The following is a 24,576-nucleotide window of genomic DNA, read 5'->3' as shown; positions in this document are numbered from 1 at the left end:
GGGGGCCACCTCTTCAACGTCCTGGATGGCTGCCGCCTTCGACCCAGAGGCCTCAGCAGCTATGGCCTCTGGGTCAAAGACGACCTCTTCTGGTGCATTAGCTGGCAGATCTGGTATGGTGTCCTCATCCCTCTGTGGAGCCTTGGCAGGCCTCCCCATCTTTCCACGTTTAGCAGGCATGATGACTACAGCCACAGCTTCAAATACACAAAACTGTACCCTGTCTACGAGCAAAGAGCATTGTGTGAATCGTCTCCAATCGCCGGCGGTCTTATTGCAGTCTTGCGGACGTCGGAGTAAACCACCATCCAGGCCCAATGCAGTCGCCGTGATCTGCCATCAGTCATAATCTAGCCGCCAGACTGTCGCCACGCTGCCGCCGTGCATCCGCAATGCAGTCGTCGTCGATCTTCAACAGTCGCCATCCCACTCGGGGCGAGGTCAGTGCTTCGTCGCAATGCAGTCGCAATGTGGCCGCCTGCAGTCGCCATACTGCCGCCTGACCATATTTGACCGCCCAAAATCGCCAGTAGTCGCCGAAAAATCTTGATCGCCGGCAGTCGCCAGTAGTCACCAAAATATCCGCCTATGTGTGACAGGGGCTTAAAGTGTAATTCTAAAGTGTAATTCTAAAGGGTAATTCTAAAGTGTAATTTTAAAAGGTAATTCTAAAGAGTAATAATTCTAAAGGCTAATTTTAAAAGGAAATTCTAAAGGATAATTCTAAAGTGTAATTCTAAAGTGTAATTCTAAAGTGTAATTTTAAAAGGTAATTCTAAAGAGTAATAATTCTAAAGGGTAATTTTAAAAGGTAATTCTAAAGGATAATTCTAAAGTGTAATTCTAAAGTATAATTCTAAAGTGTAATTTTAAAAGGTAATTCTAAAGTGTAATTCTAAAGTGTAATTCTAAAGTGTAATTCTAAAGTGTAATTTTAAAAGGTAATTCTAAAGTGTAATTTTAAAAGGTAATTCTCAAGTGTAATTTTAAAAGGGTAATTCTAAAGTGTAATTTTAAAAGGTAATTCTAAAGTGTAATTCTAAAGTGTAATTCTAAAGTGTAATTCTAAAGTGTAATTTTAAAACGTAATTCTAAAGTGTAATTTTAAAACGTAATTCTAAAGGGTGATTTAAAAAGGTAATTCTAAAGTGTAATTTTAAAAGGTAATTCTAAAGTGTAATTTTAAAGTGTAATTCTAAAGGGTAATTTTAAAAGGTAATTCTAAAGTGTAATTCTAAAGTGTAATTCTAAAGTGTAATTCTAAAGTGTAATTCTAAAGTGTAATTCTAAAGTGTAATTTTAAAACGTAATTCTAAAGTGTAATTTTAAAAGGTAATTCTAAAGTGTAATTTTAAAAGGTAATTCTAAAGTGTAATTTTAAAAGGTAATTCTAAAGGGTGATTTAAAAAGGTAATTCTAAAGTGTAATTTTAAAACGTAATTTTAAAACGTAATTCTAAAGTGTAATTTTAAAACGTAATTCTAAAGGGTGATTAAAAAAGGTAATTCTAAAGTGTAATTTTAAAAGGTAATTCTAAAGTGTAATTCTAAAGGGTAATTTTAAAAGGTAATTCTAAAGTGTAATTCTAAAGTGTAATTCTAAAGTGTAATTCTGAAGTGTAATTTTAAAAGGTAATTCTAAAGTGTAATTTTAAAAGGTAATTCTAAAGTGTAATTTTAAAAGGTAATTCTAAAGTGTAATTCTAAAGCGTAATTTTAAAAGGTAATTCTAAAGTGTAATTCTAAAGTGTAATTCTAAAGTGTAATTCTAAAGTGTAATTTTAAAAGGTAATTCTAAAGTGTAATTTTAAAAGGTAATTCTAAAGTGTAATTCTAAAGGGTAATTTTAAAAGGTAATTCTAAAGTGTAATTCTAAAGTGTAATTCTAAAGTGTAATTCTAAAGTGTAATTTTAAAAGGTAATTCTAAAGTGTAATTTTAAAAGGTAATTCTGAAGTGTAATTTTAAAAGGTAATTCTTAAGTGTAATTCTAAAGTGTAATTCTAAAGTGTAATTCTGAAGTGTAATTTTAAAAGGTAATTCTGAAGTGTAATTTTAAAAGGTAATTCTAAAGTGTAATTTTAAAAGGTAATTCTAAAGTGTAATTTTAAAAGGTAATTCTAAAGTGTAATTCTAAAGGGTAATTTTAAAAGGTAATTCTAAAGTGTAATTTTAAAAGGTAATTCTAAAGTGTAATTCTAAAGGGTAATTTTAAAAGGTAATTCTAAAGTGTAATTCTAAAGTGTAATTCTAAAGTGTAATTCTAAAGTGTAATTCTAAAGTGTAATTTTAAAAGGTAATTCTAAAGGGTAATTTTAAAAGGTAATTCTAAAGTGTAATTCTAAAGGGTAATTTTAAAAGGTAATTCTAAAGTGTAATTCTAAAGTGTAATTCTAAAGTGTAATTCTAAAGTGTAATTTTAAAAGGTAATTCTAAAGTGTAATTCTAAAGTGTAATTTTAAAAGGTAATTCTAAAGTGTAATTTTAAAAGGTAATTCTGAAGTGTAATTTTAAAAGGTAATTCTAAAGTGTAATTTTAAAAGGTAATTCTAAAGTGTAATTTTAAAAGGTAATTCTAAAGTGTAATTTTAAAAGGTAATTCTCAAGTGTAATTTTAAAAGGTAATTCTAAAGTGTAATTCTCAAGTGTAATTTTAAAAGGTAATTCTCAAGTGTAATTTTAAAAGGTAATTCTAAAGTGTAATTCTAAAGTGTAATTCTAAAGTGTAATTCTAAAGTGTAATTTTAAAAGGTAATTCTAAAGTGTAATTTTAAAAGGTAATTCTAAAGTGTAATTCTAAAGTGTAATTCTAAAGTGTAATTCTAAAGTGTAATTTTAAAAGGTAATTCTAAAGTGTAATTTTAAAAGGTAATTCTGAAGTGTAATTTTAAAAGGTAATTCTAAAGTGTAATTTTAAAAGGTAATTCTAAAGTGTAATTTTAAAAGGTAATTCTCAAGTGTAATTTTAAAAGGTAATTCTCAAGTGTAATTTTAAAAGGTAATTCTCAAGTGTAATTTTAAAAGGTAATTCTCAAGTGTAATTTTAAAAGGTAATTCTAAAGTGTAATTCTCAAGTGTAATTTTAAAAGGTAATTCTCAAGTGTAATTTTAAAAGGTAATTCTCAAGTGTAATTTTAAAAGGTAATTCTAAAGTGTAATTCTCAAGTGTAATTTTAAAAGGTAATTCTCAAGTGTAATTTTAAAAGGTAATTCTAAAGTGTAATTCTCAAGTGTAATTTTAAAAGGTAATTCTAAAGTGTAATTTTAAAAGGTAATTCTAAAGTGTAATTTTAAAAGGTAATTCTAAAGTGTAATTCTAAAGTGTAATTTTAAAAGGTAATTCTAAAGTGTCATTTTAAAAGGTAATTTTGAAGTGTAATTCTAAAGGGATTCGTTCGTTTGTCGGCTTTGTCTATATCATAATAATAAATGCCAAAATGAACGGCTTCTTTCCGACATGGGTGCGATTTTCTATTCAATCCGAGACATGTCCCTAAAGTCAGTTGTTGGTTGCATTTTTGGGATTAAAGTTTTTGATTAATATGCAATATATCATCTTTTTGAGGAAACAGATTTGATCAATTAGAAAAACGTTTCACCGATACTTTGACCGATCATGTGACCTTGAACATTGAAGGATGATTACGTGGATGAAACGTTTTCGCCATTTAAACGTCTAAGACGTGCCTCGAGTCTGCTGCAAATTGGCACAAACATTTGAATTATAAATCCTTTTCTTCGATCTATTGTAATTCTTTCCAACTGGTATTCCTAACGTAAATGGGTTGGCAGGATAGCCTGCAGGTATGCACACTCTCATCTAAAGGTGGGGTTTCACGGGACACGCGAACGGTTCGCGAAGGATGCGAATGTCGAAAAAATGGCAAAGTCCAACATTCGTATTTTAGGCTCCAAAAGTTCGCCAAACATGCGCGGGGGTTCGGAAGCGTCGTCAATTGTTCGCAGGAGTCGTTTTTTGTTCGACGGGTATTTCAAAAATGTTTGAAATACCCGCCGAACAAAAAACGATTCAAATTTCAAAAATGTATGAAATACCTGCCGAACAAAAAACGACTCCTGCGAACAATTGACGACGCTTCCGAACCCCCGCGCATGTTTGGCGAACTTTTGGAGCCTAAAATACGAATGTTGGACTTTGCCATTTTTTCGACATTCGCATCCTTCGCGAACCGTTCGCGTGTCCCGTGAAAACCCATCTTTAAGCTGTCAAGCCTGGGTTCGAATCCCGACCCTGCCATCCTGGTGTGCCACAGGCAGGGTGATTCATCAATGTGTGCGCCGTCCCTCGGATGGACGTAATACCACCTCTTGGTATTAGTTGATGGACGTTAAAAATCCCACGGTGTCTTTCGTGGAGAGTAGGCGAGCTATCGCCGGCATCCTGAACAAATTATTGCCCTGACCTACAGACGGGCATTGCATCAGCAGCATCGCCGACCCAGCAAATTTCGCTACTCTAACACGAGAGGGCGCTGCTGGCAGCAGATGGAATTCGTGTCATGTCTGTTCGGAGCTGCAGGTATCAAAGTGTATCATTATGGACGGGAACAACACACTACTGACTACCGAGTGCATACCAGACTACCGAGTACATACCAGGCTACACGGTTTACATTTTGTATCCCACTGACAGGCGAAATCCGGATTCCGACCTGAAACATGATCTCACAAATGCATTTTAAACAGTTGCCAACTTGCTTGGGACTTCGTGCTGATTGGATGATTGCCTCTGGCATCCCAACACGAAATCATTTGCGAATTTCCTCTGTGACCCTCATCAATGATTCAAGGATAGCAGGAAACGCTATTCATGAAGCTGCAGGTCCTGTGCACAGCTCCTTTACATAACAACTGTGTGTTCACAGTGGAGGCTCTTAATGCTGATAACCTCATTGACGTGAACATTGTTCATCACACCTGTTCAGGTGCTGCCCCGAGCGAGACACAATGAAAGTGATTATAGAAGCATTAAAATGCATTCCATGTGCAAATCGCCAAGCATGAATGGGCCAGAACTTTGCGATATCCTCCTTTCAGGGAAAGAGGTGCACATATTGCGTGTACCACTTACTTTCGAGCTGGATTTGTGTGGGTTCGATTCCGGACCCGACTATAAACTGTCGGGGAAGGGGTCTGCCTGCATTAGTTGGTGAAAGTTAAACATCTCGTGGTGGCTCTCACAAAGAGCACGTGAGTTGTGGCCGACATCCTCACCTGGCCAAATTTGTAAAATTATCACCTACAGTCGAACGTCAAGCCTGTCCAGCCAGTTCGTGAAAGACTTGGACCAATACATTTCGCTGGCTAACTCCACAACAAAATAATAATAATGTCGTATCTCCAGATGTACCACCTTCCTTGATTTTATTGTTAAAAAGGCTAATTTTGGGAGAAATCTGCTGGACCGTTCTCTCAATTTAAATAAATATTCCTATTTGAAGCTCTCCCTGCCGGAATGGAAAAATAAATAAAAGATAAAAATCCGTTAAAAATCCGTTTTTGTTTTTAATTCAGAAGTAGGAAGTACAGTATTCCTCAACGAATTACAAAAAAAAAGAAAATAAAAACTCCTTCAGCGCTTCTTGCGATTTCAGAGAAACAAGTTGGTGAAGAAGATCTCATTAAGGGGCGTGGCGTCGGCGCGTGCTCGAGTTCCGACTCTGAATGTTTCGGTGAAGAAGAGTCCGTTTGACAGGTCGTCAGTGGCGAGATGTGAAGTGAGATTCGGGCGGAGAAGGATAAGGGGAATCGAAAGAGAGTGAGTTGAAATGGAGTGGGGTGGACGGGGAAGTTTACAGTGACAGAAAGGAGAGAGAGTCAGGGATGTAAACAGAGGCTGTGTTGTCGGGCAGACACGGACGGGCAGCGAGCCGGTTGTGGTCGTACGAAGCGACTGTATGGACGAGGGAGCCAGGAAACGTAAGAGGAAATCGCAGAGCTGGAAACTCCACAAGAACGAAGGTAAAGATTAAATGATGTGTGTTGTAGGAGGAATGGTGAAAGATTCGAGCGGGAGCTGCAGCAGATGTAGAGGCCTCCGGGACGGGCCGCGGCTAGGCCGGGCCTGCGGCCCTCCCTTGGACTCGATACTGTAACTGTCTCAGCTGCGCTGTTACCCCCGAATCCCCCATTCATTTATTCCCCACCGCGTCGTCTTTTCCTTCGTTTTCTTCTTCTTCTTCGCCCCCATTTCGCCCCCTCTCTTGCACCCCGAATCAGCTATTGGGCCGGGCATGTGGACCTGCTCGATGCTCCGGCCTGCGCTCGGTCTAACCCCTAAATCGCGTCCTTAACACCGACCAACTCGTTCCCTTCCCCCTCGCATTTCGCCATTATGGCCCCGAATGCCTTGTTCACATGTACGCGGTGATATCACAATGGAACGTACGAATTGACGTTTCAATTGGGTCTGTGAGGCGCAGCTGGATTCTCCTGGACGTTTGTCGGTTCTTGTTTACATTTATTATGAGGGAGGAGGAAGAGGTGATGGTGATGGTGATGTCCCCGCCTTCGGACACCGCCACGTCGTGTGCAACACCGACAATCTGAATTGTTTGCATCACAATATTGTAGCATCAACCGGACACACGTGGCATACTGATGAGGATGCTGCTGATGAGGCTGCTGCTGCTGCAGATGAGGTTGCTGCTGCTGCAGATGAGGTTGCTGCTGCAGATGAGGTTGCTGCTGCTGCAGATGAGGTTGCTGCTGCAGATGAGGTTGCTGCTGCTGCAGATGAGGCTGCTGCTGCTGCAGATGAGGCTGCTGCTGCTGATGAGGCTGCTGCTGCAGATGAGGCTGCTGCTGCAGATGAGGCTGCTGCTGCTGCAGATGAGGCTGCTGCTGCTGCAGATGAGGCTGCTGCTGCTGCAGATGAGGATGCTTCTGATGAGGGTGCTTCTGATGAGGATGCTTCTGATGAGGATGCTTCTGATGAGGATGCTTCTGATGAGGATGCTGCTGATGATGAGGCTGCTCATGATGAGGCTGCTCATGATGATGAGGGGATGAGGGTGCTGCTGCTGATGAGGCTGCTGCTGATGATGAGGCTGCTGCTGCTGATGATGAGGCTGCTGCTGCTGATGAGGCAGATGATGATGAGGCGGCTGCTGATGATGATGCTGCTGATGATGAGGCGGCTGCTGATGATGAGGCGGCTGCTGATGATGAGGCTGCTGCTGATGCTGCTGATGATGAGGCTGCTGCTGATGCTGCTGGTGCTGATGAGGCTGCTGCTGATGATGCTGCTGCTGATTATGAGGATGCTGATTATGAGGATGCTGATTATGAGGATGCTGATTATGAGGATGCTGATTATGAGGATGCTGATTATGAGGATGCTGCTGCTGATTATGCTGCTGCTGATTATGAGGCTGCTGATTATGAGGATGCTGGTTATGAGGGTGCTGATTATGAGGATGCTGATTATGAGGATGCTGATTATGAGGATGCTGATTATGATGGGTATGCTGATTATGATGGGTATGCTGATTATGATGGGTATGCTGATTATGATGGGTATGCTGATTATGATGGGTATGCTGATTATGATGGGTATGCTGATTATGATGGGTATGCTGATTATGATGGGTATGCTGATTATGATGGGTATGCTGATTATGATGGGTATGCTGATTATGATGGGTATGCTGATTATGATGGGTATGCTGATTATGATGGGTATGCTGATTATGATGGGTATGCTGATTATGATGGGTATGCTGATTATGATGGGTATGCTGATTATGATGGGTATGCTGATTATGATGGGTATGCTGATTATGATGGGTATGCTGATTATGATGGGTATGCTGATTATGATGGGTATGCTGATTATGATGGGTATGCTGATTATGATGGGTATTTTTTATTTTTATTTTTATTTTTTATTTTTATACAAGATCGAGGCTCGTGAAAGAGCGAACATTAATCACACAGAAAGACAAACCGACACATAAATCATATAACATCGGGAGCGGTAGACAAGATGGGGAGAGAGGGGGAAGGACACAAACACAACATTTGAGAGCAGGGACCGAGAGACATGGAGACATCGAGAGATCTGAGAGAGGGCGAGGGCTTTGGGGGGGGGGGGGGGCATGGGAAGGGGGCGGTGGGAGAGGTATAAAACATATGGACACTGCCAGGACTTCCAGGAAAGAAGTTGGAATTTCAAACAAGGTGGATCTGGGGTGAATTAGCGGGGGTAGAAAAGATCAAGGTTTTGGATGGGCAGACATAAGAGATGGTGGTGAACAGCTGTTTTAAAGACCTGGAGGGAGGAGTGGGATTGAAGGGAGTGAGGGAGTTTGTTCCAGAGGCGGGAGAAAAGAGGAATGAAAGAGTGAAGGTGAGCAGAGAGCCGAGATTTCGGCAGTTTAACCATCAGAGGGTTGCTGGCAGATCTTGTGCGACCTGTAGGAATATTTGGGGGACAGAGCACAGAGAGAGCTGGGGGTGCAAGGCCGGAGAGGAGTCGGTAGAAGACAGAAAGACCACCTACCTGCCTGCGGTGAGTGAGTGAAAGGCCCTCAGAGATAGCTTCATCGCGGGAGATTCCAATAATTCTGAAAGCTTTGGTTTCAACAGCGTGAAGCCGAGCTAGGTGTGAGGCAGGAGCACCGGCCCATAGGGGAGAACAGTATTCCATTGAGCTGCGGATGAAAGCCTTGTATGTGGTGAGGAGCTCAGGTGTGCCGAGGAAGGACTTCGCACGACGGAGGATGCCCAGTCGGCGACTGGCTTTGGAGGCCAGCTTGGAAATGTGGTTTTCCCAAGAAAGATCATGGCAGATAGTGAGACCCAAAATCTTGAGCGACAGAACTTCTTGGAGAGGATTGTTGAGAAAGTAGATGGGAGGGTTGTCCAGTCGATCTTTTCGGAGAGACATAGTAAGAGTGTGAGATTTGTCAGGATTGAAAGACATGTTCCACTTGTTTGACCAGTCTGTGATTTTGTCCAGGTCTTCAGAGAGTGAGGAGGCAGCAGACTGCCGATCTGAGGGAAGAGGAATGGAGCGGCAGAGAGTGGAGTCATCAGCAAAGAGATAGAGAGGATTTTCGAGAGAGTCAGAGAGATCATTGATGAAGACCAGAAAAAGCACGGGGCCCAGAACACTGCCTTGGGGAACTCCAGCCTGAACAGGAAGAGGAGATGAGAGAAACCCATTCAGGGCCACACGTTGACGACGACTAGAGAGGAAGTCCGCCAGCCATGCGTGGAGATTTCCATGGATACCAAAGGAGGAGAGTTTGGTGAGCAGAGCGGGGTGCCAGACCGTGTCGAAGGCACGTGATATGTCGAGGGAGACAGCTCTAATTTCCTGTTTGGCATTGAGGACCTCCATCCATTGTTGAGACAGCAGAAGCAGCATGTCCAGAGCAGGGTATGCTGATTATGATGGGTATGCTGATTATGATGGGTATGCTGATTATGATGGGTATGCTGATTATGATGGGTATGCTGATTATGATGGGTATGCTGATTATGATGGGTATGCTGATTATGATGGGTATGCTGATTATGATGGGTATGCTGATTATGATGGGTATGCTGATGATGGGTATGCTGATGATGGGTATGCTGATGCTGATGATGGGTATGCTGATGCTGATGGGTATGCTGATGCTGATGGGTATGCTGATGCTGATGGGTATGCTGATGCTGATGCTGATGGGTATGCTGATGCTGATGGGTATGCTGATGATGCTGATGCTGATGCTGATGCTGATGGGTATGCTGATGCTGATGGGTATGCTGATGCTGATGGGTATGCTGATGCTGATGCTGGGTATGCTGATGCTGATGATGGGTATGCTGATGCTGGGTATGCTGATGCTGATGATGGGTATGCTGATGCTGATGATGGGTATGCTGATGCTGGGTATGCTGATGATGGGTATGCTGATGATGGGTATGCTGATGATGGGTATGCTGATGCTGATGATGGGTATGCTGATGATGGGTATGCTGATGGGTATGCTGATGCTGATGCTGATGCTGCTGATGGGTATGCTGATGCTGATGATGGGTATGCTGATGCTGATGATGCTGATGCTGATGCTGCTGATGGGTATGCTGATGCTGGGTATGCTAATGCTGATGGGGATGCTGATGATGGGTATGCTAATGCTGATGGGGATGCTGATGATGGGTATGCTAATGCTAATGCTGATGATTATGATGATGAGGATCATAATGATGGGTATGCTGATTATGATGCTGATGGGTATGCTGATCATTATGATGCTGATGATTATGATGCCGGTGATTATGATGATGATGAGTATGCTGATGCTGATGAGGATGCTGCTGATGAGGCTGCTGATGCTGATTAGGCTGCTGATGATTAGGCTGATGCTGATGAGGCTGCTGCTGATGATGAGGCTGCTGCTGATGATGCTGATTATGAGGATGCTGATTTTGAGGATGCTGATTATGAGAATGCTGATTATGAGAATGCTGATTATGAGGATGCTGATTATGAGGATGCTGATTATGAGGATGCTGCTGCTGATTATGATAATGATGATGGATATGCTAATGCTGATGATAGGTATGCTAATGCTGATGATGGGTATGCTAATGCTGATGGGTATGCTAATGCTGATGGGTATGCTAATGCTGATGGGTATGCTAATGATGGGTATGCTAATGCTGATGGGTATGCTGATGGGTATGCTAATGCTGCTGATGGGTATGCTAATGCTGATAATGATGGGTATGCTAATGCTGATGGGTATGCTAATGCTGATAATGATGGGTATGCTAATGCTGATGATTAGGATGGGTATGCTAATGCTGATGATTATGATGCGTATGTTAATGCTGATTATTATGAAACTGCTGCTGGTGCTGATTATGAGGATGATGAGTATGATAATGATGGGTATGCTGATGATTATGATGCTGATGGGTTTGCTGATGCTGATGGGTATGCTGATTATTATGATTATGATGATGCTGATGAGTTTGCTGATGATGATTATTTTGCTGATGAGTATGAATGTGCTGAAGCTGATTATTATGAGTTTGCTGATGATAAAGGGTATGCTGATGATTATGGGTATGCTGATGATTATGAGTCTACTGATGATTATGAGTATGATGATGATTATGAGTCTACTGGTGCTTATGAGTATGTTGATGATTATGAGTATGCTGATGATTATGAATATGCTGATGATTATGAGTATGATGATGATTGTGAGTATGCTGATGATTATGAGTCTACTGATGCTTATGAGTATGCTGATGATTATGAATATGCTGATGATTATGAGTCTACTGATGATTATGAGTATGATGATGATTGTGAGTATGCTGATGATTGAGTCTACTAATGCTTATGAGTCTACTGATGCTTATGATTATGCTGATGATTATGGGTATGCTGATGATTATGAATATGCTGATGATTATGAATATGCTGATGATTATGAATATGCTGATGATTATGAATATGCTGATGATAATGAATATGCTGATGATTATGAGTATGCTGATGATTATGAGTATGCTGATGATTATGAGTGCTGATGATTATGAGTATGCTGATGATTATGAGTATGATGATGATTATGAGTCTGATGATGAGGATGTCTATGATGATGATTATGATTATGCTGCTTATGATGAGTATTCTGATTATGATGAGTATGCTGATTATGATTATGCTGCTTTTGATGAGTATGCTGCTTTTGATGAGTATGCTGATTATGATTATGCTGCTTTTGATGAGTATGCTGATTATGATGAGTATGCTGATTATGATGAGTATGCTCATTATGATAAGTATGCTCATTATAAATGATGAGTATGCTGATTATGATGAGTATGCTCATTATGATGAGTATGCTGATGCTGCTTATGATGAGTATTCTGATTATGATGAGTATGCTGATTATGATGAGTTTGCTGATTATGATTATGCTGCTTTTGATGAGTATGCTGATTATGATTATGCTGATTATGATGAGTATGCTGATTATGATGAGTATGAGTATGCTGATTATGATGAGTATGCTGATTATGATGAGCATGCTCATTATGATGAGTATGCTTATTATGATCAGGATGCTGATTATGATCAGGATGCTCATGAGTATGATCACTTGATCAGGATGCTGATAATGATGAATATTAGAATATTGAAAGACAAGACGTTCATATATCTTGTTAGCATTCACACACACACACACACACACACACACACACACACACACACACACACACACACACACACACACACACACACACACACACACACACACACACACACACACACACACACACACACACACACACACCCGAGATGGATAGATCATTTGTCTTGCTGGCTCGATGCCAGCATTGCTCTCCTTTGTGTGTAACGTTTATTGACAAAATTTGGAGCTGGGGAAAATTGCTTTTATGGCAGGTTTGGCATATTAAATCGCAAAGGAATCAATTGCAAACATTCTCCGTTATGATATATTGACGGCAACGGTGATATTCTGTGTTGAATCGCAGTTTGTGTTTTCTTCTGAATGACAATTCCGTTGTGCATCTTGAACTGGCTTGGCAATGTGTTGGATGTTCTGCCTTTGTACGTGTTCTTTATGGGATGGACCGGTTAACCCTTGTCGGTGAGCTGGTCGAGTATGGCCATAGACGTACGCGCGCTCGCCCCCGAGTCGTGAAGCCTGGGTTTGAATCTCGGCTCTGCTGTAAACTGCCATCCTGGTGTTTCACATGCATGGTTTCGCTACCCTGCCAGCTCTGTAGTGTGATAGTAAATGAATATTTAACTATTCACCTTTAAGCTGTCCAGCCTGGGTTTGAATGGCAGCCCAGCGATACACTGGTGTCTCACAGGTAGAGCAATGGATGCATCTGTGTGTGTCGGCCCTCGGTAGTTGTCCCCCGTCGCACCGCGGAGCGAAAGGGGGACTATGGTTTTCCCGTCTGTGCGGACGTGCGTGCGTGTATCTACGCATAAGGAAGAACGCTATTGAAAATTGGGTCGCCACGTCAAAATCCAAGATGGCCGCCACCATATATATGTCAACCTTGTGAGCGAAATATCTTGAAAAATAAGCGAAGTACCAACTTCTAATCTGGTGTGTGGGTGTATCTCGGCATAAGGACGAACTCCATTGAAAATTGGGTCGTCACGTCAAAATCCAAGATGGCCGCCGCCATGTATGTCTGAACCTTGTGAGCGGAATATCTTGAAAAATAAGCGAAGTACCAACTTCTAATCTGGTGTGTGGGTGTATCGGCATAAGGAAGAAAGCTATTGAAAATTGGGTCGCCACGTCAAAATCCAAGATGGCCGCCTTGCGTCTTCCACTTTGTCAACTCACATCACTTCACCGACGGGGGACCGAGGCGTAACGCTTGTTAAACTGGGTCTCCAAACCGCTATCATTTCCCAAGGTGTCCTTCATGACGCGGAGGTTGGTTATTGTGGCACCATGGGCAGATTGCAAATTCCTCCCTTGACTGCAGGTGGTAAGTGGTCTTCTCTTCTTGCAGGTTCCATGACACCCAGTTGGTTACCTTCCTTGCTTTCGTAACCCCATTTACGCCAACGGAAATGTTCGTAGCTGCATCAGAGTGGCTTTTGATGTTAAAAGACTTGGGACGAAGTAGTTTATGCCTCTATCTGCTCTGTTTCAACAACGTAGCAGCACCTGAGTAACCGCAATGTGAATGGCTCCTCGATGTGATGCCGAATGATAAAGGCCGGAGTTTATTCTACACCTATCCATGCACGTGCCACTAGCACAGCGCTATCCGGTGAGCGGTGAGCTGCGGGTGACTGGTAACCAAGCGACAAATACCGAGACAGGTCTGGTCAATGGGTCCCAGCTGATTTGATGGGGGGACATTTTACTCGTTTGACACGCTGTTTTCAAGGCGACGTGAATGGGTTTACAATGGAGTGGCACTCTGTTGCAGCACTGGAGTATGATCCGGGGAGTTAATGTGAAAAGGGCTACAGAGTGTTGTTTCTCTCCTGGGAAACAGCTTCTGCACTATAAAAACAAATTGAGCAGCTAGTTTTGCATGTTTCGTGTGAACAGCCTTCTTCGGATATGGAGGCCGACCTGTACACACATTTACCTGTAATGGTGGGAGCTTCCTTCTGAACCAATACCAACTACGAAATGACAAAAATAACTAATTTGGCAACTACTTCAGTATTCTAATATGGATGGGATGTTTTGGGTGGTATGATCCATCTGACAAGGTGTTTTGGAACGTGCCAATGACCCTGCATCAATATTTGTTCCATAGAGTATTCCATGAAAGTATTCTATGAAAGGTCTTCGATTACTGTTCATTGATCGGTCCTTGATGTATTTTTTAATTTTTTAATTATTGGCTTCTACATGGCTTGTTGTGAAATGAGTTGCACTGTTCAAGTTGTGACTTGGGTAAACAGTTGTCCTATTTTTGTGTCATCTTTGGCCTACATTTGTGTCCATTTCAATCAGTGCTATTCTCGCTCCACTGGTGATCTGCTATCCTTAATTATGCATAATTTCATCAGTGCATTGGAGCTCAAGGATGAAGTTCGATTAGTTGCTTTGGATATCTTAATAGCCTTTGATAAAGTGTGGCACAGGGGTCTGCTCCACAAGCTTCAGTCGTCTGATGTATCTGGAGTGGCGGTGGTGGTTCTTGTGCAGCCTGTGGCTGCTGGTTGCATCATTTTCTGGGGACGCGTCTGCCGCTGATGCAAGGCTTCTCTATAACCAGTCATCTGGTACTTATTTTGCCGACCTCAGAAGGGTGACAGGCTGAGTCAACCTACTTGGTGTTAATTCAACAGCACGACAGGGGCTCAAACTGAGGATGGTAAGATCTCAAGACAGCCACCTGAACCGTAAAGCCAACACCAAGCTTATCTGGAGTGATGCCTTCCATCATTCCGGCTTTCCCGACGAATCGCAAAATGAAGGTAGTACTGGAGGGTCAATCTTCTCCTACTTGTTCCATCAAATCTGGTGTTCCACAGGGCTCTGTCCTTTGTCCCACTCTGTTCCTCGTTTATATCAATGATCTTCCTAGTAATGTTTTGTCTCGGCTAGCCATGTATGCTGATGATTCCTCACTTTACTGTGCATCTGCTGATTCACTCAACTCCACTCCTAATGAGGTTGGAGTTTCACTGGACAATGATTTGGAGAATGTGTTGAACTGGGGACACGACCGGCTGGTAACCTTCAATGCAAAGAAAACTAAATTGTTGTCCATATCTCGCTCGAGAAACAGGTCTTTCCCTCATGCGCACATGGGGGCCGGCCTGCGAGAGTGATCGGCACCCCGAACCTGCACTTTCCGTCCCCGCGGTCCCAAATACCGGAACCACCCGACGGTGGGTTTCGATGTGGTGTGATTTGGTAGGTCTCGAGGGGCGATGAGAGGCGTGTGCGGGTAACGCCGTCGCCACGGCCGACCCGGAACGTCGGGAAAGAGTTCCCTCGGGCGAGCCGGCCGCACCCGTTGCGGGCTGCGACGCGCGCCCTTACCGCACACTCCCGACCTTTTCTTTTTGACTTGTCCAAACAGGGCCGTCCGTATTGCCGAACTGGTTCCCAAGACTTGCCCCTTATGCTAGTGACCTGAGGGAGGGAGAGGTTTTTGTCTTTACCTAGAGGCGATCAAATCAGTTTCCCTTGAGATGGGGGTGAGGGTGAGGGCGGTTTCTGCGCGTGCCGTGCGTAGGTCGGATACGCGTGCGAGTGTGACTACGTTGTCCACACCTTTCGGACACCAGCGAGTGGGCATCTTGAAAAAAGGGGGAGGGGACCACAATAGAAACCTATGGTGGGGGTAAGGGGGGAGGAGGGGAGGCAGATAGCAGCTCGTCTGGCCGGTCAGCCTGGCTGCCCGTCCCTTCATCGACTCCTCAATTCAATACGGCCAGGTCATGGCGGGTGTATCAAGGCCGCCCCGTACTGATTCAGTCGCGGAGTCAGCCATGACCGGACAGGCCCCCTGTCCCTGCTGCAGCTAGGCCCCAAGTGGCCACTGACAAGCCTCCCTTCCATAATTATTAAGGTGTCCTTTTGATGAAAGGGGGGGGAGGGCAGAGCACCTCCTTGTTTAGCTGCTCATCTCTTTAGGGCGGACAGCCGAGCCACCAGTCCCTTCTGAGACTCTCCCATACAGCCGTGTCCCGGCGGGTGTATCAAGTCCGCCGTGTATGGAATTTATTTTTATTTTTTTTGTTCTCGAGTCAGCTGAACCAGCCCACCATACGCATCCTTTTGCAGCATGGCCCCCGGTGGTCTGAAGGATCCTCCGACCCCGAACCCCCTTTCTTGGTCCCTTACTGTTGTTATCATGTAGTTAACAGGTTAGGAAGGTTGGGGGAGGGATGGAGGGGGAATTTTTGACGCGGACCGGCCAGTAATTGTTCGTCAGCCGTGATTGGTGTCCGAAAAGTGTGGACAACGTAGTGAGTGGGCATCTTTTTAGGAGTTTAGCTGGGGACCGGCCGAACGTGGCCGCGATGGGATCGGCCGAGGTCACGCGACCGACCCCGTGTCTTAATTGTGGCTCCTGAACGAGGGAATAATAATTAGGGGGGAAGCGGCGACGAGAGCGCGCGGTCGGTGGCCCCATGGTCGCCTTGCGTCCTCTCGCCGAACCGCCTTCTATCACTGTTTTTCGGGGTTAGTGCCCACCTATTGTATCAGACTAAGTCCTTAACATAAACAAGGATGGGGATGAGGGGTCCACCCCATCGAGCCGTCTTAGACACCCGAGGGTGTGGCGGCCTCCGATGCCAGTATTCCCCTTGGTGAGACTCGTCTGAGCTTCAGCTTCTTGGTCCAGACATCTCCTCTAACCTCCGTTGGGATAAGTACATTTCTGGTATTACGAAGAGTGCTTCCAAGCGAGTTGGTTGTCTTTGTTGAGTGCAAAGGTATTTACCTTCTGATGCTGTTTTGTACTTGTACAAGACAACTACAGCATGTTTCAAAAAAAAGTGGACTATTTGAACGTTTTATTGCAGAAAAATTACAAAAGGTAGCAAGTTCAGTGATCCATTGATGGAAAGCATGTACACCATGCCATTTTCAAATCATTCATTATACTGCTTGTAATTGACATTTTTAATGTGTGTTCCACCTCTGTTCAAACAGGCTTTGATCCTGACTCCAAAATTCTCCACAACTCGTTTGCAAATGGCTAGAGTGGTAGCCTGACGGTAGTCCTCCACCTCCTGCTTCAGGACAGCCAGGGTTTGAGGTTTGTTGATGTAAACTTGACCTTTGGCAGCACTCCAACATAAAAAAAATCCAATGGATTCAAATCTGGCCTGTAGGGCGCCCACTCATGCTTTGCCCAGGTTGATGACACGATTTCCAAACAGCTGGTGGAGTAAGTCGATGGTTTCACCTGCAGTGTGCGGTGGGGCACCATCCTGCATGAACCATGCAAGTCTGAGTTGGTTTGGAGACAGTAGTTGAGGGAGCTGAGCATGGAATCAGCGTATTACCTCGCGGTACCGCTTGACATTGACATACCATTGGTCATACCAATTGACCATACCAATGGTCATACCCTTCTGTTCTGCCCACATTGGCGTCTTCGAACCAATACGGTCCAAGCATACCCCATCTGGCATTCAATGCACAGAAGCAAGTGGACTTGGGGTGCTTGAGAGACATCTCAGACACCACCTCAGGAGGCTCGGCACCCCAGAAGATGTTGTGATTGTTGATAGCCCCATTCAAATGGAAGTGTTTCATCACTGAACCACAAGGAATTGATCCAATTTGGGTACCTTTCCATTCGGTCACTGAACCAATCACATTGTTACTCATCTTTCCATGCCAGAGTTAGATTATGCCTTACATATATGATGTAGGGGTAGAGCTTGAGTTCAGAAGTGGGAATGCGCCACACAGATGAGGATGAGATCGCCAGTTCTCGGGAACAGCGACGATGGGATTTCTTGGGACTTTCCAAAGCAAAATCTCTCAAGATCAATGTTCCCTTGGTAACACTTGGTGGGTGGCCATTGTTGCCTTTATTTTGACTTTTAATGCTCCCATGTGCTTGGAAGTGCTCCACAAACTGCTGAATGCTCCCATTTGAAGGTCCATTACAGGTGTGGATATTGTAATACTGACAGTATCGTTGGCACATCTGCACATAGGATTTTGTATCAAACCACAAAATCACAATTTTCACTTTTTGTTCCACTGTGAACACCGTAGTTGACAGAGTCCGACTGACTACTTGTTAGAAATGGCATACCACCACCACCACCACCACACTAAACCTGCAAGATAGAAGGGTATTGCATGAGAATGGACAGAATATCAGGTTGCTCAAATAGTCCACTTTTTTTGAAACACCCTGGATGCCTCCCCTCCACTTTTTCACGGGACCACCAGCTTGCCACTTATCTTTACGAGATAGGCTCCAGAAACGCATAGTCAACCTGGTTGGTGCGGAGATGGGTTCAACTCTTCAACCACTCTCTCAACATTGGTCAGTTGCCACTCTTGGTTTGTTCTACAGATATTTTCATGGCAAATGTTCTGTTGGACTTTCTAACTTGGTTCCTCCCATACGAGTGTTTGGACGCAAGACTCGGTTTGCCATCTCCGTTCACCCATACACTATAGCTGATCCAAAGTGCAGAACAAAAGGCTATGCAGATAGTTTTATACCTTGTTTTGCCTCGCTGTCAAATTCACTACCTGTAAAATGCTTCCCATTATCCTATGATGTAATCAGCTGCAAGAGGAATATTAATTCCTACTTCCTACATCTTTGAGGTCTCTTTGCATTTTGCCTGACTTTTGCTACTTCCTGTGTCTCGGATGTTTTCTTGTTGTTTTTTTTCTTTATTTTATTTTGTTTTTCTTTGTGCTTATCTTTAGCTAACCTTCCTTTAGCCTCTTACCTAGAGTGGCTTTTTTTTTTTTTTTTTTTTTTTTTTTTTTTTTTTGTATACAAGATCGAGGCTCGTGAAAGAGCGAACATTAATCACACAGAAAGACAAACCGACACATAAAACATATAACATCGGGAGCGGTAGACAAGATGGGGAGAGAGGGGGAAGGACACAAACACAACATTTGAGAGCAGGGACCGAGAGACATGGAGACATCGAGAGATCTGAGAGGGCGAGGGCTTTGGGGGGGGGGGGGGCATGGGAAGGGGGCGGTGGGAGAGGTATAAAACATATGGACACTGCCAGGACTTCCAGGAAAGAAGTTGGAATTTCAAACAAGGTGGATCTGGGGTGAATTAGCGGGGGTAGAAAAGATCAAGGTTTTGGATGGGGGAAGATAAGAGATGGTGGTGAACAGCTGTTTTAAAGACCTGGAGGGAGGAGTGGGATTGAAGGGAGTGAGGGAGTTTGTTCCAGAGGCGGGAGAAAAAAGGAATGAAAGAGTGAAGGTGAGCAGAGAGCCGAGATTTCGGCAGTTTAACCATCAGAGGGTTGCTGGCAGATCTTGTGCGACCTGTAGGAATATTTGGGGGACAGAGCACAGAGAGAGCTGGGGGTGCAAGGCCGGAGAGGAGTCGGTAGAAGACAGAAAGACCACCTACCTGCCTGCGGTGAGTGAGTGAAAGGCCCTCAGAGATAGCTTCATCGTGGGAGATTCCAATAATTCTGAAAGCTTTGGTTTCAACAGCGTGAAGCCGAGCTAGGTGTGAGGCAGGAGCACCGGCCCATAGGGGAGAACAGTATTCCATTGAGCTGCGGATGAAAGCCTTGTATGTGGTGAGGAGCTCAGGTGTGCCGAGGAAGGACTTCGCACGACGGAGGATGCCCAGTCGGCGACTGGCTTTGGAGGCCAGCTTGGAAATGTGGTTTTCCCAAGAAAGATCATGGCAGATAGTGAGACCCAAAATCTTGAGCGACAGAACTTCTTGGAGAGGATTGTTGAGAAAGTAGATGGGAGGGTTGTCCAGTCGATCTTTTCGGAGAGACATAGTAAGAGTGTGAGATTTGTCAGGATTGAAAGACATGTTCCACTTGTTTGACCAGTCTGTGATTTTGTCCAGGTCTTCAGAGAGTGAGGAGGCAGCAGACTGCCGATCTGAGGGAAGAGGAATGGAGCGGCAGAGAGTGGAGTCATCAGCAAAGAGATAGAGAGGATTTTCGAGAGAGTCAGAGAGATCATTGATGAAGACCAGAAAAAGCACGGGGCCCAGAACACTGCCTTGGGGAACTCCAGCCTGAACAGGAAGAGGAGATGAGAGAAACCCATTCAGGGCCACACGTTGACGACGACTAGAGAGGAAGTCCGCCAGCCATGCGTGGAGATTTCCATGGATACCAAAGGAGGAGAGTTTGGTGAGCAGAGCGGGGTGCCAGACCGTGTCGAAGGCACGTGATATGTCGAGGGAGACAGCTCTAATTTCCTGTTTGGCATTGAGGACCTCCATCCATTGTTGAGACAGCAGAAGCAGCATGTCCAGAGTAGAGTGACCTGGTCTGAAACCAAATTGATGATCAGAGATCAAGCCATTGGAGAAGAGGAAAGATTTCATATCCGAAGCAATGATGGATTCCATGACTTTGCTGATAATTGGGAGAAGGCTGATTGGTCTGTAGTTGCTAGGATCTGTTTTTGCACCTTTTTTGTGCAAAGCGGTGATGTTGGCTGATTTCCAAGCAGATGGCAGTTGACCTTGAGCAAAAGAGAGGGTGAAGAGAACAGAGAGAGGGTGAGATAGAGCAGCAGAGCAGGATTTTAGGACCCGTGGGCTGATGCCGTCGGGTCCAGTTGCAGAATCAGAGTCGAGGGTTGACAGAAACTTTTCCACCTTGTCAGGAGGAAAGGACGCGGAGTCCAGGAGCAGCAGGGTACGACTGGGTATGGTAGGTACAGAGAGGGATGGGTTTGGGACACAAGATTTAGAGGCAAACACAGAGTTGAGGCATTCAGCTTTTTCACGTGCGGAGTCAGCTGTGTAGCCGTTTGAGGTAAGGGAGGGGATGGAGGGGGAACAAACACCAGAAACGGATTTGACCAGACGCCACCAGGATTTGGAAGAGGGAGACAGATAAGAGAGTTCGGTCTTGAGAACGCAGAGATATTGTTTCCTGGCTCTCCTGAGGGTGGACACACACTTGTTTCGGGCTTTGTGAAAGGAAATGAGATTTCCTTCCGTTGGATTCGCTTTCCAGGAGACGAAGGCAAGTTGTTTCTGGGCAACAGCCTCACCACAAGATTCCGTGTACCATGGACGGGAGGAAGGGTATGACAACTGAAGATGAGATGGGATAAATCTGTGCATGAGAGAGAGCAATTTACTTTGGAAGAATTCCCAGGATGAGTTGATGTCAGAGGTGGTAGAGATGGGAGACCAGTCCAGATGATTGATGGCTGCTTGAAGACCGTGCCAGTTGGCCTGAGTGAAATGCCAGACTCGTCGACGCTGAGCAGGCTCCCTGAGGATGGTCAGAGAGATGTCCACTTTAACAAGGACATGATCAGATGATCCGATCGGAGCAGAAGAAGAGCAGCAGACATTTTCAGGGAAGTTAGTCATAACCAAGTCCAGAAGAGAAGATGTTCCGTTGACTGAGATCCGGGTCGGGAAATTGACAGATTGTGTCAGTCCCAGTGAGTCGCAGAAGTCCTTTGCTGAGGAGCCATGGCTGGTGAGAGAGGTACCCACACCCAGCCAACTGGCATGATGACAGTTGAAATCACCACATATGAGGAAGAGAGAGTTGGGATGAGTAGATAGAAGTTGGTCCATATCATCAGACAGCGAGATGTAGATGGAGTCATCACTGTTTGGTGGACGGTACAACACACATATGAACAAGAGGTGGGAGCGAAGGGGAAGCCGTAGCCAGAGGTATTCCTAGGGGTGAGGTGGAGAGAGTGCAGTGCAGGGTGAGTGAGGAAGAGAGTTTTTGATAAAGATAGCAACCCCGCCTCCAGGACGAGGCTCAGGTCTATCATACCGGAGGAGGGAGTAGCCCGGGAGAGATACTATGGAATCAGAGACATCATAAAGGAGGAAAGTTTCTGTTAAGCAGATCACGTCTGGTTTGACAGAAGCAACCTGTATGGAGAGATCAGTTAAGTTTGAACGAAGGCCCCGGATGTTTGAGGTCCATACCGTTAATGAAGAGGAAGGGGGAGCATCAGATACAGAACAGGGGGGAGGAGGGGTAGGGTAAGATGTGGAAGAGGTGGAAGAGGTAGGGAGAGCTGTTGAAGGTGTGTCAGAGATTTCAGAATAGCTCGGAGAAAGGGAAGGATGGGGCGGACAAAAGGTTTGATGGTGATTGGGTGAGCCACAATGAGGTGTTATTTGAGGAGGGGGAAGAGCGAGGCAGAAGGTTGGGGGAGATGGAGGTGAGAGTTTGAAGGGGGAAGAAGCGGGGAGGACGCTTTGAGGAGGGGGAGTGAGAGGGGGGAAATTGAGAAGCAATGAGGGTGGGGAGATTTGAAGGGGAGGGGTGAGGGGGGAGTTTGGGAGGGAAGGGACAAGGGGAGGGATTTGAAAGGGATGGGATATGGGGGAGATTTGGAGGGGAGGGGTGAGGCAGGAGTCTAGGAGGGGAGGGGTGAGGGGGCGTCTTGGCGGGGAGGGGTGAGGGGGTAGTTTAGGAGGGAGGGGGCAAGGGGGGAGATTTGAAAGGGATGGGTGATGGGGAAGATTTGGAGGGGAGGGGTGATGGGGAAGATTTGGAGGGGAGGGGTTATGGGGAAGATTTGGAGGGGAGGGGTGAGATTGGATTTTTGAAAGTGTACGATTTATGGGAAACGAACATTTATTGCAAAATGAGTTTCTTGTGACCTTCGAGTTAAAAATACGTTTAAGGACGCTGGATGGAGGATGGAGTGCAGGAGAGTTTAGGGAATGTAGAAAAAAGGCACTATAGGAGATGGATATTTTTTTGGGGATGAATTGATTTGGTGAGCAAGTCGAAAGCAGCCTTTTAAAGAAGAAGAAGAAAAAGGTGTTATAAAATATGACGGAATACATAACTTGAGGGGAAAGTGTAAACATTGAAGGTTAATGAGTGAAAACTATCTGGGGAAATGGGGGAGAAACACGTGGTCGAAGAACGAACGAACGAATAAGAATGAATAAACGAATGAGAACAGAGAAGGAAATGTTTTTTTTTTGTTTGTTTTTTTGTTGTTTTTTTTTTAGTTGAGATTTACACAAGGAAGTAGGCTATGGGTGAAAAGACTGGGAATACAGAGAACGAAAGTTATTGGATCACAAACGACGGACCGCTGAGAGAAAAACAAAGCCTCAAGGTTGTACAGTGCACACTGTACAAGGCCTCAAGACACGACACGAATTAACACGATTTTCAATACAGGTATGAAAGATTTGCACCGAAAAATCTTCGTCGGGACACAATATACGTACAACACCATAAATAAATACAGTTTTAACGAAAATACAAATGGGAACAATCACTTAACTTCGATTTCAAATCGTTCGCGACGCGGCAAAGGCCTTGCTCGTGACACGGCAAACAGACGATCAATTTATGAAAGATAAACACCGAGAAACAACCAAAGTTGCACACAATAACTTCACACACCGAAAGATAAATACAGTTTCGACAAAATACAATTGTGAACAGACTTAACTTCGAAAAACGTGGAGACCTTGCCAAATAAGGCTTTATGCCTTATTTGGGACAATTTGCATTAAAAAAACAAAAATGAAGTGTTCTTTAGAAAAACTGAATAGGTTTAATTGAACTAGCTGAACATTTGTTTTCAATAAACCCCAAACACATCTTCCAGCATCTAACTCTATCCTTTGCAATAATCAATAATTATTGGAATGATGATTACTGCCGATAATTATATTATAGCTTCTAAGGAGTTATATAATCTATATATCAATATCCCCACACTTTTTGAAAACAAAAACATGGGGATATTGTAATCTGCTCCGTCTATCTGTCGTCTGTCCGACACGCTATCTCCTCCTAAACTGTTGGGCAGACATTCACCAAACTTGGTAGTTATGATAACTGCATTGCAGGAAGGTGCAACAGTAGTATAATTTTGGCTCCACCCAATGGGGCAGTGTCAAGGACCGAAAAATGCAATTACAGGCACATTTTTAAACGTTAAAAAAAATTTCAACTATGTACTGTATATGCAATCAACATTGGGGAATACATGAAATATGTAACGATTTTATCTGACACCCAGGTTCATGCCTCAGGAAGTGGGGACACAGGGTAATAGAGATCAAAACAGAAAAAAGAAATTGCTCAAAATTTTATGTTGGGCCATTCCTGGTGGAACCTTTTGCCATCTTTCTACCTTGCTTTAGGTGGGAAGCGTGGCAACTTGCGCTGACGTGCCATCGACTTCGTTGTAGTTTGCATTGCTAAAACCTGAAAGCAAAATGTTCTGTCCTGAATAAAATGTGTGCAGGTCTTCTGAAATGTGTGTGTGATTACCAGAGCTTTTGTATAATAATACGGGGTTGGTGGGATAGCATAAAGGTGTGTGCACTTGCTTCTTAGCTGCCTGGCCTGGTTGTTCAAATCACGGCCCAGCTATCAGCTGTTATCCTGGTATTTC

General features: G+C 44.1%; 1 protein-coding gene across 7 annotated transcripts in view; it reads left to right on the top strand.

Moving 5' to 3' along the window:
• The first annotated feature begins 5,668 nt into the window (after positions 1-5,668).
• BEND7 (BEN domain containing 7) overlaps positions 5,669-24,576 on the top strand; it is a 187,900-nt gene continuing 168,992 nt past the window's right edge. For 3 of the 7 annotated variants that reach the window (XM_068113024.2, XM_068113025.2, XM_068113022.2), the window contains exon 1: positions 5,676-5,980. In XM_068113024.2, the coding sequence (XP_067969125.2) occupies positions 5,917-5,980 (64 nt within the window). In that variant the 5' untranslated portion in view covers positions 5,676-5,916. Of the gene's footprint in view, positions 5,981-24,576 lie in introns of all 7 variants that reach the window. The other 4 variants (XM_078776190.1, XM_068113023.2, XM_078776192.1 and 1 more) reach the window with 3 other exon arrangements.

The sequence above is a fragment of the Myxine glutinosa genome, chromosome 4, assembly GCF_964187855.1.
Source record: "Myxine glutinosa chromosome 4, kmMyxGlut1.1, whole genome shotgun sequence".
Lineage (NCBI taxonomy): Eukaryota > Metazoa > Chordata > Myxini > Myxiniformes > Myxinidae > Myxine > Myxine glutinosa.
The sequence above is the reverse complement of the archived record's forward strand: the minus strand, read 5'-3'. Positions and strand labels throughout refer to the sequence as shown.